The sequence below is a fragment of the Dreissena polymorpha genome, chromosome 14 (genome assembly GCF_020536995.1).
Source record: "Dreissena polymorpha isolate Duluth1 chromosome 14, UMN_Dpol_1.0, whole genome shotgun sequence".
NCBI classification, from domain to species: Eukaryota; Metazoa; Mollusca; class Bivalvia; order Myida; family Dreissenidae; genus Dreissena; species Dreissena polymorpha.
Genome location: NC_068368.1, coordinates 47,476,172 through 47,496,641, shown reverse-complemented (window position 1 = coordinate 47,496,641; position 20,470 = coordinate 47,476,172). Strand labels below are relative to the sequence as shown.

The 20,470-nt window shown below is 35.8% G+C and overlaps 1 protein-coding gene across 2 annotated transcripts; it reads right to left on the bottom strand.

The window, feature by feature from the left end:
• Nucleotides 1-1,143: 1,143 nt before the first annotated feature.
• On the bottom strand, nucleotides 1,144-20,470 carry LOC127858542 (polyribonucleotide 5'-hydroxyl-kinase Clp1-like). 2 transcript variants are annotated; one of them, XM_052395756.1, is made up of 13 exons: nucleotides 20,334-20,382; nucleotides 17,604-17,681; nucleotides 16,968-17,088; nucleotides 16,604-16,722; nucleotides 16,273-16,393; nucleotides 14,591-14,704; nucleotides 13,121-13,319; nucleotides 11,583-11,672; nucleotides 9,491-9,591; nucleotides 7,316-7,454; nucleotides 6,717-6,797; nucleotides 6,410-6,503; nucleotides 1,144-2,571 (listed from the first exon to the last, which is right to left on the bottom strand). In XM_052395756.1, the coding sequence occupies exons 3-13, from the start codon at nucleotides 16,968-16,970 to the stop codon at nucleotides 2,460-2,462; spliced, it is 1,173 nt and encodes a 390-aa protein (XP_052251716.1). In that variant the 5' UTR covers nucleotides 16,971-17,088; nucleotides 17,604-17,681; nucleotides 20,334-20,382; the 3' UTR covers nucleotides 1,144-2,459. The 2 variants fall into 2 exon arrangements, with proteins under 2 accessions (XP_052251716.1, XP_052251715.1); XM_052395755.1 differs by lacking the exon at nucleotides 16,968-17,088 and having other exon boundaries at nucleotides 20,334-20,470.

Genomic DNA, 20,470 nt, shown 5'->3' with positions numbered 1-20,470 from the left:
GTTTAGTAATACTGTTTCCTCACAAATATCATAACTAAACCGAAAATTTGCGAATTTGAAACAACTTTTTTCAATTTTATCAATTTACCAAACCGTGAAAAGATCCCTTTAAAGCTTAATTAAACTGTTTTGTAAAATCTGTTGTGCATATAGATCTACATTATGGCATGGACATATGTCAGGCAACCCTGTTAAAATGGTTATGTAAGAACGTGATTGATTTTGCTTTTTTACTTTACTGGGGAGAGCGACTTTCCACTCCAACTCAACTCGGTATCCCTATGACAAAGTTATGTGTGCCATTAATAATTTAGAATCAACTACAGGCCAAAAAAACAGCCCTCAAGCTGGCTAGGAAAAGAAGTTATGAGTGTAACAAGTGTCCTATGTGCATATATTGCTATAGAGTGCATATAAATTGCTTAAATAATTTATATGCACAATAGAATAAATAGCCTAGGTCTACAGAGCTGGTCATGACATGCCGTTCGTCGGCCCACCCTGTCCTACTTCAATCTCAAACGGTTTTTGTGCAGTATGCTTTAGCTTTTTGAATAGGACAAAATAGGGTGAATAACCAAGATATTGGGACCAATGAAATATTCTAAATATCAATTAAATATATCCTCATTCCAAATTCTATCATGTTTATCATTAAAATACAATGTTATACTGCAATTGTACATTATTAAGTGCTCAGTATTTAAGTTTTTTCTTACAATGAAGATAATAATTTTGTTTTGTAAGTATTTTTTATTAGCCATTTTCATGAAATTTTTATATGATCTTATATATACTAATTATTTTTGCCATGGGAAAACAGCCGATGTTGATGTAATATAAAAGAACAAGAGATGTGTTTGTCAGAAACACAATGCCCCCCTACTGCGCTGCTTTGAAGCCATATATTTGACCTTTGACCTTGAAGGATGATCTTGGCCTTTCACCAATCAAAATGTGCAGTCCCATGAGATACACACGTATGCCAAATATCAAGTTCCTATCTTCAATATTGCAAAAGTTATGGGCAATGTTAAAGTTTTCTGACGGACAGACTGACGGACAGACAGACTGACTGACAGACGGACTGACGGAAAGTTACAAAGAAACCCTGCAGGGGCATACAAAAAATCAAAATCAGAATGCCATTATGGTCACTCAATTTATAATTTTTACATTCAACATAGTTCAATTCTAAATGTTAGCAGTTTGTTGAAAAGTCTGAAATTATGTGTTTAACCTTGAATAATTTACAGATATTGCGCATATGTTGGTACAATTTTTGGAACACACCAAATATTTTATTAATTAAACATGTGTAGCAATATTTATCTATTATCAATCAATTCCATCTGAAGCTGATGGATGTGTTAAAAAAATGCCAGAATGAAAAAAAGTAACAAGTAAGAAATTAGAGCTTGGTCTTAAACTAAGAAAATGGTTGAATTAAGCCTTTTGTGATTCTTTACAGCTCACTTGAGAATTGCAGGAGGTTAATTAATCTGTGCAGCTTTTGTGATGTTTCTGGAACCATTTTACAACTTGGCAGGTATAGTTGGAACAAATGTTCTGCACAAGTTAAATGTTCATTGAAAACAAAGTTGACTACAAGAATGTTCACAAGGTTTCACTACCACCAAATAAGGAAAACTGTCACACCCCACCATGGTGGAATTGTTTTTCAATGGAAAAGACCCATTTTCAAGTTTTTTAAGAAATCATAAGAACAAAAGTTTGCGCAAAATTCATGATGATTGGGCTGAAAATAAGAGTTATAGAGTGTTAACAAGTTTTTTTTTTTAATATTACCAAGTGACCTAGTTTCTTGACATCACATGACCCAGTTTTGAACTAAGCAAATATGTTATTGTTACAAAAATGTTTTTACTTAGTTTAATTAAGACTGGGCTAAATGTATTGCCTCTATAGTTTTAATGTTGATGGCCAACACAAAAAGTTGATCACACAATCTCACTATGAGCATGTTTTTCTCAGGTGAGCTGAAAACAATTATTAATTTACATGGACAGTTACTTACAAATCCTATGCCACAAAATGTTTGCAACCTATTAGATCATTTACTGTCACAATACTGTTAACCAGCTGGTCCATTGCTATCCATTGTCAATAAAAGGCATGACTTTAGTTATCCTACATTTCATGGCCATATGGGCATTCATTTTGCTTTCTCAAAATCATAACTTTTCCCAGGGCATGTAGAACTTATTCTACATATTGCTCTTTCAGCATGTCTGTAAAAATACTGACAAGGTGTTTTTTCCCTAGAATATACTGTATAAACAGTGTTTAACAAAAAAGACCAGTATTTGTGTACAATATCACTTTTGCCATCAAGATTGTCCCACTGTTTGGTATTTTGGCCGAGAATAAACTGTTGAATGTACAAACAGCGTATTACAAAATTAGCCCAGAAGTTGCCATTCCGTATTGGCCAACTATTAATGTATGTCCATGAACTGCAGCTCTGTCTGTAGAAGAATGGGTCTAGGAAGTGGGTGAGGTGCAGGAGATAACACAGTAAAGCTGTTTCTGTCTTGATGGTATTCAGTACTGAAATAGAGGAGTTTACAATGCGTGTAATAAGAGTGTTATTTCAAGAACATAAATAATGTTCAATAAGCATTATATTAATGAACCATCTAAATTAGGTCCCATGGTTAAACATTACAATAACAATAATGACAGCAACTTCTATTTACCCGCTGAAGAAATATGGCAGGATTTCCCTCAAAACACTTTTGAGGACATATATCTAACGATACTAACAGAGTGACTACAATTTACCCCCTTCCTTTAGGGATTTGTACAAGCAATACCTGAAACTATAGCTAATACTGAGTGATAATGCCCTACAATTAGGGTTAGGGTTTGGGTTTGGGTTAGGGTTAGCCGTAACCTTAACCCTAACCCAACCCTTTACCCTAACTCTAACCTAACCATAACCTAGGGTTATCTTCCCTAAACCATGCCTCGCTCGTTGTAGTTGTTCGCTTACCACACTGCCTTGGTACAGACATAATAGAGCCTGACAATAAAAGCTGCAATTTTTTTTATCTACCTTCAAAGTTGCAAAATGAAACATCTCATATACACAGAAACCAGTTTGAACCAAATACATGTCAAAACTGAAGAACTGTGTCCCACTCAATTTTTTTAAACTCTATTTTATACATCTAAAATACTAAAAAAAACAAATACTATCTAAACTAAAACTGAACAAATGAACACTATCAGAAATGTGATCTCACTCAATCACAAATTACCTGAATAAATCAACAGCGTATTTAGTCAAGTATGATATAGCGATACTGCAGAGGCTTGAACCTGGCTCTTACCATGATGGTGATAGCATTAACTGGACGGTCAGGCATTTAGCTTCTAGATTGTTAGTATAAAAGGCAATTATAAACTGTATTTTAAGGTTGTGTTTTATGCTGAAAACTACATACATTTAATCTTTTTTAAAAATATTTCACAAGAGTTTAATTAACTGATATTATAAATGCTTTTTTTTTAAGCTATGAAGCTGTTGCAAAATTTTTATTTAAATAAAACTAAAACATATTTACACAAAGATGTACTTTTATTGTAACATTTAATTGTCAATATGTCTAAACCTGTATGTCAATCACAAAATGCTTGATTGCTGATGTCTACATCCACGGGAATCTTAAACATTGTTTTATGTAAAACAAGAAATGTGTTTGTCGGAAACACTATGTCCCCTTCTGCGCCGCTTTGATTTTTTTTTTTGACCCTTGACCTTGAACTTCCACCACTCAAAATGTGCAGCTTCATGAGAACGCCGCTTTGAAAAAAAAGAGTGTTTTTTTTTTACCTTTGACCTTGAAGGATGACCTTGACCTTGAAGGATGACCTTGACCTTGAACTTCCACCACTCGAAATGTGCAGTTTCATGAGACACCGCTTTGATTTTTTTTTACCTTTGACCTTGAAGGATGACCTTGACGGATGACCTTGACCTTGAAGAATGACCTTGACCTTGAACTTCCACCATTCAAAATGTGAAGCTTCATGAGAACGCCACTTTGATTTTTTTTTAACCTTTGACCTTGAAGGATGACCTTGACCTTGAAGGATGACCTTGACCTTCCACCACTCAAAATGTGCAGCTTTATGAGAACGCCGCTTTGAATTAAAAAAAAAAATTGGCCTTAGACCTTGAAGGATGACCTTGACCTTGAAGAATGACCTTGACCATGAACTTCCACCACTCAAAATGTGCAGCTTCATGAGACACCGCTTTGATTTATTATTTTTTGACCTTTGACCGTGAAGGATGACCTTGACCTTGAACTTCCATTACTAAAAATGTGCAGCTTCATGAGAACGCTGCTTTGAAACATTTTTTTTTACCTTGAAGGATGACCTTGACCTTGATTTTCCATCACTGAAAATGTGCAGCTTCATGAGATACACATGCATGCCAAATATCAAGTTGCTATTCTCAATCTTCAAAAATGTGTTTGTCAGAAACAATATGTCCCCTTCTGCGCCGCTTTGATTATATTTTTTTTGACCACTGACCTTGAAGGATGACCTTGACCTTTCACCACTCAAAATGTGCAGCTCCATGAGATACACATGCATGCCAAATATCAAGTTGATATTTTCAATATTGCCAAAGTATTCATAAAATGTGCGATTTTGGCCACATATACTTGACCTCTGACCTTGAAGGATGACCTTGACCTTTCACCACTCAAAATGTGCGGCTCCATGAGATAAACATGCATGCCAAATATCAAGTTGGTGTCTTCAATATTGCCAAAGTATTCATAAAATGAGCGATTTTGGCCACATATATTTGACCTCTGACCTTGAAGGATGACCTTGACCTTGACCTTTCACCACTCAAAATGTGTGGCTCCATGAGATACACATGCATGCCAAATATCAAGTTGCTATCTTAAATATAGCAAAAGTATTAATAAAATGAGTGATTTTGGCCACATAAATTTGACCTCTGACCTTGAAGGATGACCTTGACCTTTCACCACTCAAAATGTGCAGCTCCATGAAGTACACATGCATGCCAAATATCAAGTTGCTATCTTGAATATTGAAAAAGTTATTGCAAATGTTAAAGTTGGAGCAAACAGACCAACGTACAGACCAACAGACAGGGCAAAAACAATATGTCCCCCACTATAGTGGGTGGGGGACATACAAATTAGACATTTTATAAATGATATCTCATATAGGTGTGCATTTATGACAAATTAATACAAATACTGTCAATGCATGAGGAAGTAACAGTTGGCACAAGCCCAATTTTTAACAACTAAGTCCTGTATTTTTACTTTGACCCTGAAAGTGACCCCATGGCAGTTGCAACTAGAGCTTAGTCACAGACGTTACGATTATCCCCACATGTAGAGGGATGAAAAGTACTTGAAATATGGAACACCATGCTGAATGTGTAAAACGCACTAAGTGATCCCGTGACCTAGTTTTTGGCCCGGCATGGCCCATGTTCGAACATGACCTAGAAATCATCTTGATAAAACTTCTGACCAAGTTTGGTGAAGATCTGAAGTAAACTACTTCAATAAGAGAGAGGACACCATGCTCAATGTTTAAAAGGCACTAAGTGACCCCGTGACCTAGATTTTGACCCAGCATGGCACATGTTCAAACATGGCCTTGAGATCATTTATATAAAACTTCTGACCAAGTTTGGTGAAGATTGGATGAAAACTACTTAAGTTAGAGAGCGGACACCATAATGAATGTTAAACAAGAGCACCGCATAACGGGTGCCAACGCTCAGCTGCGGTTGCAGTTTTGAATCAGAATTTTATTTTTTTAAGAGGCCACAGTGACCTTGACCTTTGACCGAGTGACCCAAAGTTGGACGTGGCATGTAGAACTCATCAAGGTTCAGCTACATATGAAGTTTCAAAGTTGTAGGTGGAAGCACTTTGATTTTAGAGCCAATGTTCAAAACCTTAACAAAATGTTCAGGTTTTAGCACGACGCGGACGGCGAACAGCATGACAACAGACATGACACGACGAGCTGGCTATGAAAATACATTGGGTTTTCTCAGAAAACAGCCTCGCTAAAAATGCACTTAGTGACCCCGTGACCTAGTTTTTGGCCCAGCGTGGCCCATGTTCAAACTTGGCCTTGAGATCATCTAGATACAACTTCTGACCAAGTTTGGTGAAGATTGGATAAAAAATACTTGAATTAGAGAGCAGACAACATGCTGAATGTTTAAAACACACTAAGTGACCATGTGACCTTAATACGGACCCACCGAGCATCAGACCGACAGACAGACCGACATACAAGTTCACTCCTATATACCCCCCAAAACTTCATTTGTGGGGGTATAATTATTTAAGTAACAAATTCTTACAAGACAACAAAGCCGATCACGTTGGCTTCTATGACATTCTCCTCTGCCGACTCAGCTGAACTCACACTGTACACATGATGTAACAAGCTGGTACCTGCAATAGCAAATGACAAACAATAGTACCCAGTTAATCATGTCAATTATTCATATCGTAAAAGAGAATTGCATAAAACTTGATGAAAACCAGTATAAGGAAACCTTATAGCAATATTAAGCCAGCCAATCAATGTATCATAATCATTTTGCCACCATAACTGATTTTTATGTACAATGAAACAGACTTATTTTATCAGAGACATTTACTCACTTGGCAGCAATGGCACAAGTTTGGTCTTGTTATCCTGTGGTTTCATGCCCAGTGGCAGACAGGAGTCCGGGAGAGACGGAGCTGAAACACCAACCAGACTCATGATCATTTGAGAATACCGTTCACTTCAAAGCATCAAGAATTATGCTTTTGAAAAGAAAGCTAAACCTTACCAGAAATGACAATCATTAAATGACAGTATGCACTTTCGAAAAACATATAATTGAAACGTCTCAAGCAATATAATTTTCATTATCCTGAATTTACCACCTATGACACAACTGGTAAGCAACTTACTTAGAACAAGAAAAAACCCAATTTTACGATGATTCAAGGGCCGTAACTCGAGAGTGTCTGGGTCACTTTGGCCGATTATCGAACTTGCCCTAGATGTTATTGCCTTACACATTTTCATGAAGTTTGGTGAAGATCTGATGACAATTGCTTGACTTATTGAACGGAAACTAATCCGGACGGATTAACGGACTGACTAACTGACTAACTAATGGACGGTGCGATTTTAATATGCCCCCAGAACCTATGTTCTGGGGGCATAATTACTTATACCTTAATTTTAAGTGTTGGAACCACAGCCTTACCACCAATCTTGTAAATTTTGATTTCCGAACATTTCACTTCAAAGGTGTGTGGAAACAGGGTATTTTTGGGGCCATAAAAGTAGTTGCGTATTGCAGAATCCCTGGCGTCTGACCGCTGATTGGAACTTCTCTCCACAACCTGACAAACACATACATATTTCTATGAAGATGCTTCTGCTATAAAATATATGTACATTAAAGTGGAATATTGTTTAACAAGAGCACCGCCTTGCGGGTGCAGACCGCTCATCTATTTTCTTTTTAAAGGTGAAGGGACTCTCATTTTCAATCACAAAGGAGGGAGGAGTGGAGTGAAGAGGGGTGTATAGTGTGGGGTTGTGGACATTTATTACATTATCTTCCAAAAAGCGAAAAAAAAAAAAAAAAAAAAAAAAAAAATCGGGGGGGGGGGGGGGGGGGGGGGGGGGGGGGGGGGGGGGGGGGGGGGGGGTTTGGGTTGCGATGGTTGGACGGTATTTCAAAATAAGCGTTTTAAAAAAAAAATGGGGGGGGGGTATTATGATAGTGTGAGGGTGTGTGGTGATAATTTGTGAGATGTGATCTTAAAAAAAAAAAAAAAAAAAAATCAAAAAAAAAATTGGGGGGGTGGGGTGGGTGGGGGGGGGGGGTGGGGGTGGGGGTATAGTGTGAGGGTGTGGTGGTCATTTGTGAGATGATCTTAAAAAAAAAAAAAAAAAAAAAAAAAAAAAATTAGGGGGGGGGAGGGGGGGAGGGGGGGGGGAGGGCACGGGGGATGGTTTGGGTGAAGTCTATTGTGGTATGTCAGGTAAGAGTATCAATCAAATCTAATCATAAATAAAGAAGTTATGGCAATTTTAGCAAAATTTAATAATTTGACCTTGAGAGTCAAGGTCATTCAAAGGTCAAAGTAAAATTCAAGTTGCCAGGTACAGTGACCTCATGATAGCATGTAAGTATTTGAAGTTTGAAAGCAATAGCCTTGATACTTCGAGTGGATCGAAACACAAAAATTAACCATATATTAAAAGTTACTAAGTCAAAAAAGGGCCATAATTCCGTAACAATGACAACCAGAGTTATGCAACTTGTCCTTTTACTGTACCCTTATGATAGTTTGTGAGTGTTCCAAGTATGAAAGCAATATCTATGATACTTTAGGGGTAAAGTGGACCAAAACATAAATCTTAACCAAATTTTCAATTTTCTAAGTATAAAGGGCCCATAATTCCGTCCAAATGCCAGTCAGAGTTACATAACTTTGCCTGCACCGTCCCCTTATGATAGTTCATAAATCTTGCAAGTATGAAAGCAATAGCTTTGATACTGTAGGAATAAAGTGGACCTAAACACAAAACTTAATCAAATTTTCAATTTTCTAAGTATAAAAAGGGCACATAATTCTGTCAAAATGCCAGTCAGAGTTACATTACTTTGCCTGCACAGTCCCCTTATGATAGTTAGTAAGTGTTGCAAGTATGAAAGCAATAGCTTTGATGCTTAAGGAATAAAATGGACCTAAACACAAAACTTAACCAAAATTGTCAATTTTCTAAGTATAAAAAGGGCACATAATTCTGTCAAAATGCATGCCAGAGTTATCTAACTTTGCCTGCCCAGTCCCCTCATGATAGTAAGTAAGTGTACCAAGTTTGAATGCAATAGCATTGATACTTACTGAGAAAAGTGGAACTAAACGCAAAACTTAACCAAAATTTTCAATTTTTTAAGTATAAAAAGGGCACATAATTCTGTCAAAATGCACGCCAGAGTTATCTAACTTTGCCTGCCCATTCCCCTCATGATAGTAAGTAAGTGTACCAAGTTTGAATGCAATAGCATTGATACTTTCTGAGAAAAGTGGACCTAAACGCAAAACTTAACCGGACGCCGACGCCAACGCCGACGCCGACGCCGACGCCGACGCCAAGGTGATGACAATAGCTCATAATTTTTTTTCAAAAAATAGATGAGCTAAAAAAGAAAAGAAAAGAAATAAATTATTAAAGTGTCTTAAAAAAACACACACAAAAGTAACATTAAACAGTTACACAACTTAATAGTTAGCCCATATGTAATTAACAAACTCACACATTTAATTTCTAGTACACAGAGCATCACATTTTATGTTGATTACACAGAGCATCACATCTAATGTTGATTAGTATCAGTAATGCACAATTGTAACAAGCTTACCCCACCAGATTTTGGCAACAAAATAATCTGCACAAAGTCAGGCATGTCCCTTTTCATCTCTGTGTAGAGTCGCTCTTGGTCTAGGATTGCTATAATGTCCACTGAAATGATAATCCTTTACCATATGAGCCATGTTCTGGGAAAACTGGGCTAAATACATGTGCGTTAAGTGTGGTCCCATATTAGCCTGTGCAGTATGCAACACTTTCCACTTATATGATATTTTTGGTTTAAAGAAAGTCTCTTCTTAGCCAATATCAAGATTAGGTGGAAACTGCTTGATAAGGAATTCCAGTTCCTTATGTTAACAAGGGCAATGTTCCTGCATTTAGTAATAATATTTATAGGTTACTTTATTTTAATTTACAATATTCACTCTGTTATACAGAGCTTTTTGTTTAGTTACACAGCAGTACATTTATAATATCATATTATAAAATGCATCACAATCATACTATTAAAAAGGAGATAAAATCACAAATTATAAGAGATAAAGTCATGTAGTATAAACAGAAAACAATACTAAGAGTCAATAAGACATCATTTTTGACGATGCTGGAACAGCGTCGTCTAAGGTTTGATAACCAGTAAAAAAATTCTTCATAATGGTGACCTATGTAAAAGACCGAGCCAGTCCAATCGAGATAACTCGATTTTTCAGTTACTTCCCTTGGCATTCGCCACTGCGTAGGAGATTGCTCGTTGATTTTCATTGATAACATTCTCCTAGCAGAGTTGTCGTTCGTGTTGATAAAGGTAAATATTAATAGAACAGCATATCCTGGGGAAACAGATTCAATAAGTGTATCAGAACGTTAATTTAAAATTAGTAATTTTACATCCATTTTTTTTTTATGGACCAATGAAACAACTATATATTTTCTCTATTTTGTTTGATATTTGTTCTCGATTTAGTAAATAAATTGCGAATAAAAACATGTAATATTAACTGTTTACGTGATCACAAAACTAAAGAATGCGAACAATTTCGAACCTGCAAATTGTAAAGGCTGTACTGATATGATATATATAGATAAAACAACATTTCTTTGCGTAATTGTCTGTCCCGCTAGCGCAGTGGTAAGGATGTTCGCTTTTTCACTTTTACGACACCGGTTCGATTCCCGCTCCCGGCGCAATGTTACATTTTATCTGTTTTGTGGTCACCATTCCGGACAGGTGTTTTTTTCCGGATAATCTCATCCCCCCCCCACGCAGCATTTGACCATATAAAAAATTAAAAAGTATTTCAGTACAAAACAAATAGCTGGAAATTGCAGCTATCATTCAAAATTCGTCCCAACTGTCGTCAATCTAATCTTATTAGGTAGGAGTGCTGGACACACTCCGGGTCCCAACATTATGCAGCCTCAGCGCGGAGGTAACTCATTACCTTGGAAAAACACAAATACACAGACTTGGTGCAGCCTAGGCGCGTATAGACTCAAACAAGGCAACAAACTCAAGTGCGGGCACAATCATTTAAAATTTACATATTGAATACAATATTCTAACAGAAATTACAAAACCACCTAAGTGTACATACCATGTTTGATATTTCGTTCGATTGTTAGATTTCAGCATATACATTATAAGGTCATTTCGCTATTAGTTAACTTTCCATATGTTCGTGGGCCAACTCGGATAGTCAAGTGCTCATACGATTGAGCTCACATGGTCCGGCTATGTGCTCATACCTACTTTCGAGAATCATCATGAAGGTATTGCCATACTTAATGAACAAGATTGTGACCCGCCTCCCAGTTTTGCTCAATTGGTCAATTTATCCACGGGTACTACTTCCCCGTACCCCTAAACTTTTTTTCGTACCAAAAATGTTTTGTACGCAATTTTTTTTCGTACCAAATTTTTTTTTCGTACCCAAAATTTTCGTACCCAAATTTTTTATCGTACCCAAATGTTCGTATCAACATACACAATTGTGGTGATATAGATAGACTTAAATTGATGTTTTATATCCATCCTCTTCAAAAGCATCGTCACACCAGTACTGTCAGTACTTTGATTTTACATTAAAATCATTTCATATTTATAACATCTGTGCTTATATAGGTAAACTAACAAATCCTACCTTCAAAAGATCCAGCAGTGTGTTTAAGGGAGTCATAGCCTGAGCCTCTTACCCAGCCCCCTGTGTTGATGATCACTCCACTGTGGTTCACTGAATACAGACATTAGGTAATCTCAGTTGACTGAATACAAATATGATATCCTCTGAGTTTACTGAATACAGACATGATATTCTCTTAGTTCACTGAATACAGACATGATCTCCTCTCAGTTGACTGAACAAAGACATGATTTCTTCTCAGTTGACTGAATACACATTATATCCTCACAGTTGACTGAATAACATACATTATACCCTCTCAGTTGAATGAATACAGACATCATATCCTCTCAGTTGACTGAATACTCACATCATATCCTCTCACTTTACTGAATACACTAATCATATCCTCTCAGTTGACTGAATATACACATAATATCCTCTCAGTTGACTGAATACATACACACTATCCTCTCCTTTCAGACAGGGTGTCATCTCAGTTGACTGAATACATACATGATTTCCTTTCAGTTGACTGAATACAGACACACTATCCTCTCCTTTCACTGAATACAGACAGGGTGTCATCTCAGTTGACTGAATAAAGACATGATTTCCTTTCAGTTGACTGAATACAGACATGTTACCCTCTCAGTTGAATGAATAAAGACATGTTACCCTCTCAGTTGACTGAAGACAGATATTGACTTACATAGACATGATATCTTCTCAGTTGACTGACTAAAAACATGATATCAGTCGACTGAACACAGGCATGATATCAAAGCACTCAACTGAATTCAGACATGTTATCCTCTAAAATGACTGAATACAGATATGACATAATCTCAGTTGACTGAATACAGATATCATCACACTTTTTTTTAAATACAGACATGATATCCTCTCAGTTGACTGAATACAGACATGATAACCTCTCAGTTGACTGAATATATACACAATATTCTCTCAGTTGACTGAATACATACATGGTACCTTTTCACTTGACTGAATACATACATAATATCCTCTCAGTTCACTAAATACCCACAGGATGTAATCTCAATACAGACACGTGGTAAAAAATTACGAAGAAGCAAAACAGGCTTGCTTACAACTTGTCAATTTTATAAAATTGGTCAAAGAAATACATTAATACTCGTTTAGCTTTCAATCAATAAAGCATAAATATTTGTGTATTGTTTTTAGTGATGCACAAAGAAAATGTTTTGTTTCTGAAGATATTGTACATAAGATTTATTCAAATGATAAACTCCAATATATTTTGAGTAGGTCTACAGTGCAACATCAGTTGTATCTTTATGAAGATACATTGGTACATATGCATGTCATGACATAAAATACATACATGAAAACAAGATTGTTATACACAGGCACAAACTTATAAGGTGCTTTTATTACTTGTGTTCATGGCTTGCAACCCTTCAACCAAATTTAATATAGTTGCTGTGTTCTGCTAATAATATAAGAAAATCCTGTTATCCCTTAAAATCAACAATCAATTCACTTTATAAAATGACATAGTATCTTTACACTACCTTTCTTAAAGGTATCACATTTCATGTTGATAACATCAGCTACTCTGGCTACCAGGAGGTTGTACAAGGTAAGGTTCTTGGTGGGAGATGTGTGTCCGAAGTGAAACACTATAGGAGCACTTTGAGAAAACCCCTCTTCTAGGTCTGATGGCCTTTCAACTGTGAAAGCGCCCATGGTGCAAGGAATGGACACCTGACCCTGTGCAAATTAAATAATAATTTACTTAACAACTAGCAATTTTTCAAAATGTTACCTTCACATCGATCATTCTAACGTTTCTAACATAGAAACGAAATTCTGTAAATTTGTTTTAATCTGCATGGTGTTATAAAAATAAACAAGGGACAAAATTGTCACAAAACCAGGTTTTCATTGTGAAAAAAAATCTGATAATGGGAGAAAACTCAAACTGAACTTTTGAAATGAACAAACAAAATTAACCCCCTTTGTAAGATTTTTTTTTTTTTAAATCTATTTTTAGTCGTGGCGACCTTGACATTGGAGATATTGACGTGATTCTTTCGTGGGACACACCGTCCCATGATGGTGAACAAATGTGCCAAATGATTTTAAAATCTCACAATGAATGACATAGTTATGGCCAGGACAAGCTCATTTATGGCCATTTTTGACCTTTGAACTCAAAGTGTGACCTTGACCTTGGAGATATCGACGTAATTATTTCGCGCGACACACCGTCCAATGATGGTGAACAAATGTGCCAAATGATTTTAAAATCTGACGATGAAGGACATAGTTATGGCTCGGACAAGCTCATTTATGGCCATTTTTGACCTTTGAACTCTAAGTGTGACCTTGACCTTGGAGATATCGACGTAATTATTTCGCGCGACACACCGTCCAATGATGGTGAACAAATATGCCAAATGATTTTAAAATCTGACAATGAACGACATAGTTATGGCCCGGACAAGCTTATTCCGCCAGCCCGCCAGCCAGCCAGCCAGCCCGCCAGCCAGCCAGCCAGCCCGCCCGCATTCGCCAATCTAATAACCAGTTTTTTCCTTCGGAAAACCTGGTTAAATATATTTATCAGGATTACAGGTGGTTTTGAAACATTACCTGAAGCTATATTTAGTGCAATTCTGAGTTCATAGATTACAAAAGGTAATTAATTATTGTTACAATATGATGATATTTAACACAGACACATCAACATTGAGAACTTTAACCAAATAAGTATTGTATTTCCTTCTTTATCACAAGAAGTTTCTCAAAAAATAGTTTAATCCCACCATAACAAATCTTTAAGTACACATGATTTGTTTGCTGCTTTCTAGACACTTACTAGAAACTTTTTTTTAAATTTTTATTATATCGAAGACTTTGACAACACAAACCCTAAATGCAATCTCATGTCATCATGAGACATCTCAAGATCAACAACATACATCTAAAACACAACATCTCAAAGAACCCTGAGATATCAAGATTTAGTGCAGTGTTACCTGCCCCACGTCCAGGTCCACAAGCATTGGAGCTCTGCCAAGTCGCACTCCATAATTGAGTAACAGATTACACAAGGTACTCTTTCCCACATCTGTTGGACCACATATCATAATCTGAAAAAACATGCACAAGTTTAAGCTAACAATAAAAAACAGACAAAAAAATATTTATACGGATTTTGTTTTTTTAAGAACAAGGCGTGAGGACGTGACATAAAATAATCCCAAAGTAAACGCTTGTCATGGCGGAAGTAATTGATAACTAAAAAAGGAACTGTAAAAAATTAATAATTGAAGATAAATGCTGCAATTAATATTCATCAGCTTTTACCTTGAAATGTGACCCTTCACTAATGGACAAAAGTTTTTTACTTAAGTTATTAAGCAAAACCTGGTTGATATTGAATGCCTGCAGCCTGTCAGCCCAACTAACACTTTAACCCAATTTAATAACCCCAATTTATTTATTAAAAACTAGAGCTTTGTCACAGACGTGACTTATACCCCCATGCCGCATTGACACAGACTATTTTGCATGCTGTCTTCACAAAACAAGAGAATGGCAATTTTTAAGAATTGTTATACCATTATTATTTACAGCCATTTTGACCTTTCAACTCTTTAATTCTTTCCCATGCCCCGTCGTCCAATGACTGTGAACAAAATTTATGTACAGAGTCATTTTAAAATCTCACAATGAATGACATAGTTATGGTCCAGACAAGATCATTTATTGCCATTTTTGACCTTTAAACTAAAAGTGTGACCTTGACCTTGGAGATATCTACCTAATTCTTTCGCGCGACACACTGTCCAATGATGGTGAACAAAAGATCCAAATGATTTAAAAATCTCACAATAAACGACATAGTTATGGCCCGGACAAGCTCATTTATGGCCATTTTTGACCTTTGAACTCAAAGTGTGAACTTGACATTGGATATATCATGTAATTCTTTCGCGAGACACACCGTCCAATGATGGTGAACAAATGTGCCAAATGATTTTTAAAATCTCACAATGAAAGACATAGTTATGGCCCGACAAGCTCATTTATGGCCATTTTTGACCTTTGAACTCAAAGTGTGACCTTGACCTTGAAGATATTGACATAATTCTTTCGTGCGACACACCGTCCAATGATGGTGAACAAATGTACCATATGATTTTTTAAATATCACAATGAACGACATTGTTATGGCCTGGACAAGCTCATTTATGGCCAGTTTTGACCTTTGAACTTTAAGTGTGACCTGACCTTGGTGATATCGACGTCATTCTTTCGCGCACCACACCGTCCAATTATGGTGAACATATGTGACAAATGATTTTAAAATCTTACAATGAATGTCATAGTTATGGCCCGGACAAGCTTATTTATGATCGTTGAACTCAAAGTGTGACCTTGACCTTGGAGATATCGAGGTACTTCTTTTGCCTGACACACCATCCACTGTTATGGTGCAGACAAACTTTCGGTTTTAAACACACTAAATGACCCCGTGACCTAGTTTTTGACCTGGCATGACCCATTTTCAAACTCGACCTAGACATCATCTAGATACAACTTGTGACCAAGTTTGGTGAAGATCGGATGAAATTTCGGGACAGACCGACAGACAAAGTGACTCCTGTATAGCCCCCATTACCAGTAATGGGGGTATAATAATATTTTAACTAACCCTTGGGCCTCTTGAAGTATCTTCTTCGGATTTCATTCGCATTTGTTCCAAAGCCACATGTGTGTTCAGGTAGACAACCATAGGCGTCTCCTGTGATATGTACGCTACCTCTGTCTTTCCTGTTAAGTGCATTGATGTTAAGGTACACACACTCATGTATATAGACTATATTTGTTGCATGTTTTTGTGCAATTATCTAAATTTGTGTACAGTTGCATATTACTGAGACCATAATGACCATTACAAATAAAGTTAAAAATAGTCCCACTTCTTCTGATGGGGCTATAATAAAATAGCAATGAAAATGTCCTCAAACCTATGACTGTAAAAGGATATCTTGATGTGACAACTGTGCCATGTGAAAACTGCAACCTTAGAACTGGCTTTGAATGCATACTTTTTACCTATTGCAAGTTCACTGCCAAATATCTCTGCTTTTCCACTAACAAGCTGAAAAAAAAAGAAGTATATCAACAATTTGTATGGTTATTTTTTTTGTTTAGTAGTGGGAACTTTTTGAGGTGTGAGTATAGAGAACGCGTGAAATATCTTGATAAAATGCGGGCACATGACGCAGTCTGTTACGTTAAAAAAGTTTTGACACAGTCACCATAGTTTTGCTGACGGAAAATTCGACAAAAACAAATAAATATTGTAATTCACCATAAATCAATATGTTTTTGTCTAATGCAAACCATATTAATTTTATTCCTTTATATTGTTTCTTAGTAACACAAAGTATTTCCAATCTTTCAGCGTCTGTTGACATTTTGTCACAAATTGCAGTCTGGCAATCATCAAAGAAAGTAACCTCCCCTGCAATATCTATTTTAAAACAGCATGAAAATATTGATATTGGAACAGCAGATTAGAATCCATGACACTGTCTCATTACTTTGGAAATGGTGGTCTGACATGATCAACACTATTGATTATTTTGGTGTTTAAACATGATGAACATGGGAAAAAAGTATCAAATCTAAAGACCAAAGGTCAATAATTATGTTTAAAATGATTCATGGTCATTTATTTATAAAACTTTTGTGATGCAATATCTTTATGAAAATAACACATGACTCAAATTTAATTTAGTATACAAATATTAATATTGTAAATGGTAGTGTGGTCCATTTTATTACAAATACATAACATAAATAAATGAATATAATAAAATAAATCAACATAATAAAATAAATCAAATGTATGAGCACAATAATAATTACTATCAAAATAAAGTTTAAGAGTGGTAAAAGATGACATATATTTGTAAAGAGAAACCACTGTCTTAAATAAGCCTTGATAATGTAACAACAAATCATCAAACCCTTTACCTCTAATGTTACTTTAGATTTAGACTCCACTTCAAATCTTAGTTCGGATTCTTTCACCAACTGGAAATCTTCAACACCCTGCAGAACACAAACCATGACATGGCATCATTATCTCTACATGCTCAATATGGAAAATTACAGTATGTTTGATTGAAATGTTTAGAAACGTTGCTTTTAACAGTTTTGGGTTCTCTGTTAGGCCTTAAAAAAAAACATGTTTGTTTCAGGTTACCCGACAGACCGTGTCAGTTTTCCCCCGACTGCAATTTTGTTTATCCAAAAAAAAAATTAAAATTACGTTTTACACTATTCGGCTGCAATTTAGATCGCGAATGTATTGAATAAAATAATTACTTTCATAACAATGTATTACCGGTAATTATGGACCAAATCGGCAGAGTTGCATTCATTTCACACATATTAATCTCTTTTGTCTTAACACCGCAGACAGCAGTCTACACAATAGGTCAGTAGATGTGCTATGTGTGTTTTCGTAACGCCCAACACTTAATCCAGTTCCGTCCAGATGTTCTCTTGAATCAGTATACAGTACGATTACTGTTTCAATAATAACTCAACTAAAAGGCCGTAACGATAAAGATACGGCATGTTTGATTCGAAATTAATTGAGAGGAAATATCAAATTATTCGCGATATAATTGTGTTAAAAAATACCAAAGAATCTTTTAACCAAAATCAACAGATTTCAATGTTCTCTGTGCTACAAAGTTTGTATAAAAAATCAATGCACGCACGCTTTCCTTGACCTTGTACATTGCCGCATAATTTTCGCGCTCTTTTGTCAAGAAATATACATGATGACTTTATTGGAAGCATTTGCAAACGTCGTGTTTTATACATTAAAAAATCGGAAGTGTGTTTTGGATTAATACAATATATTACACTGTAACTCCAATATAACGCGGATGACGGGGTCCAAACCACGCAACAGCGTTATAAACGGATCCGCGTTATAAGTTTTGAGCTCATTTATTGCAAGGGGCTATACAAACTGATACATGTATAGTTTAGCCTATAATAAAGGTCCTGTTTATTGCCATGCTGTGTTGTCATCCGCAAATACATGCATATAAACCGAATCGTATCGATAACAGTATACATACCGCTTTTCTAATGTGCAAATTTATCCGATGATCCAATAAAGTTACAACATCACTTAAAAAAAACCTAATCTTGAACATTTATGACGATAAATGTGTTTATGAATTTCATAAACACAACTTTATATGCATACGCCATTTTTCAGAAGTGTAAAGAGAACAGTGCATTATGGGGCAGAGCTTTCATTGGACGAGCGAATTTAAATTGAATGCAATACAAGACATGTACAAAGAAATGTTTTATTGCGTCATGCAAAAATCGTGCTTCCCAGGGACTTTCTGATACCGGGCAAAAATGAAAATGAATCTCTGTTAACAACTACACTGCGTAAGCATGTAAATAAATCGTCTTGATTATTTAATTAATTTCTCGTACACAAACTGAATGATTAAATGACTAAATACAACAATTATAATGAAATGACAGAAAAACTTGTTTTATACTGTGTGCAGTATATTTCAAAGCCGCTCCTTTAATATAGTAAAACTGCAATCATATCAAAGTAAGAATGTTTTTATCGTTTTGAATAATTTTAATTTTTTTATTATCCTGCTTGCAATTAACTTATTGAAATTAGCGCACCGAACCACTCTGATAGGGAATACATGTAATAAAAACTGACACATGAGTTTTTCACACCTTTATTAACATTACACAACAGATTAACACCAGCTGTCGGTGTTGTTTAAACTCAAATCAATTAAAATCGGTTCAATGTACTGTTTAATTAAGCAATCAAGATGTGATCAAGATGTGATCGCTGCCATATTTAAATTGTCTGAAAATGCATGATGTTGCATAACATGGATTTGAATCAGAAATGGAAGGTTAGAGAAAAAACGGGATCCAAGACCCACCCGCTTTATATTGGATTCAGCGTTATAACGGAGAGCGTTATATTGGAGTTACAGTGTATTCTCATTTGGAAATTTAACGGAACATTTATACTTGTGTTACATTTGTTACGAATTAAATATTGATTTGTTAAAACACTTTACGTGTTGTAAAATATGTTTTGATAATATAATGCATTGAAAGCATAATTTCCAGGAGGATAACACCCGTTGACTATTATCAGTCTCTTACATAACTTGCCATGGTTATATCGCGGAGAAGTACCGGTACACTGTTCGGACCAATTAATGTGGTACATGTAGGTAAAACAAAGCCATAAAACTGCAATAAACCCCTGAAATTATCGATTGATAGTGACATGGGGTTATTTACGCATATCTGATTCACACTGTTGCCACCAGTTTATATCATATCCAACAGTAAAATAATAAAATAAAAATTCCCGACCTACCGACACTCATTTTTTTGAGCCCGTAACATGAAACAAACATTTTTTTTTAGGCCTTAGCAACATTCGGAGCATACCTTATTTAGAAAACTTGTTAAATTTACGAATAACATTTCTTTTTGTTTGTCACGAACAAAGCAATAGATTGATAGCATATGAAAGGGACCTATTAGGATCCTGTTTTGACGTGTACGCCACAATATTCCGAAATATGAGTTATCCGAATTGTATCATATGTTGACACTAATTCACAATTTCACATAAAACAATCGTCAAATCAAAAAACAACAACAAAGTATGTGTACCTGTTCTTTTTCTGTCATTGTACAATTTTTGCTGTCGAACTTTTTAAGTACTGAACATGTATTTTGTTTTTTACGACATGCAGAGGTAGAATACAATAAAAACAAAACCGAAACCGGTGAAACCAAATAGCGGAAAG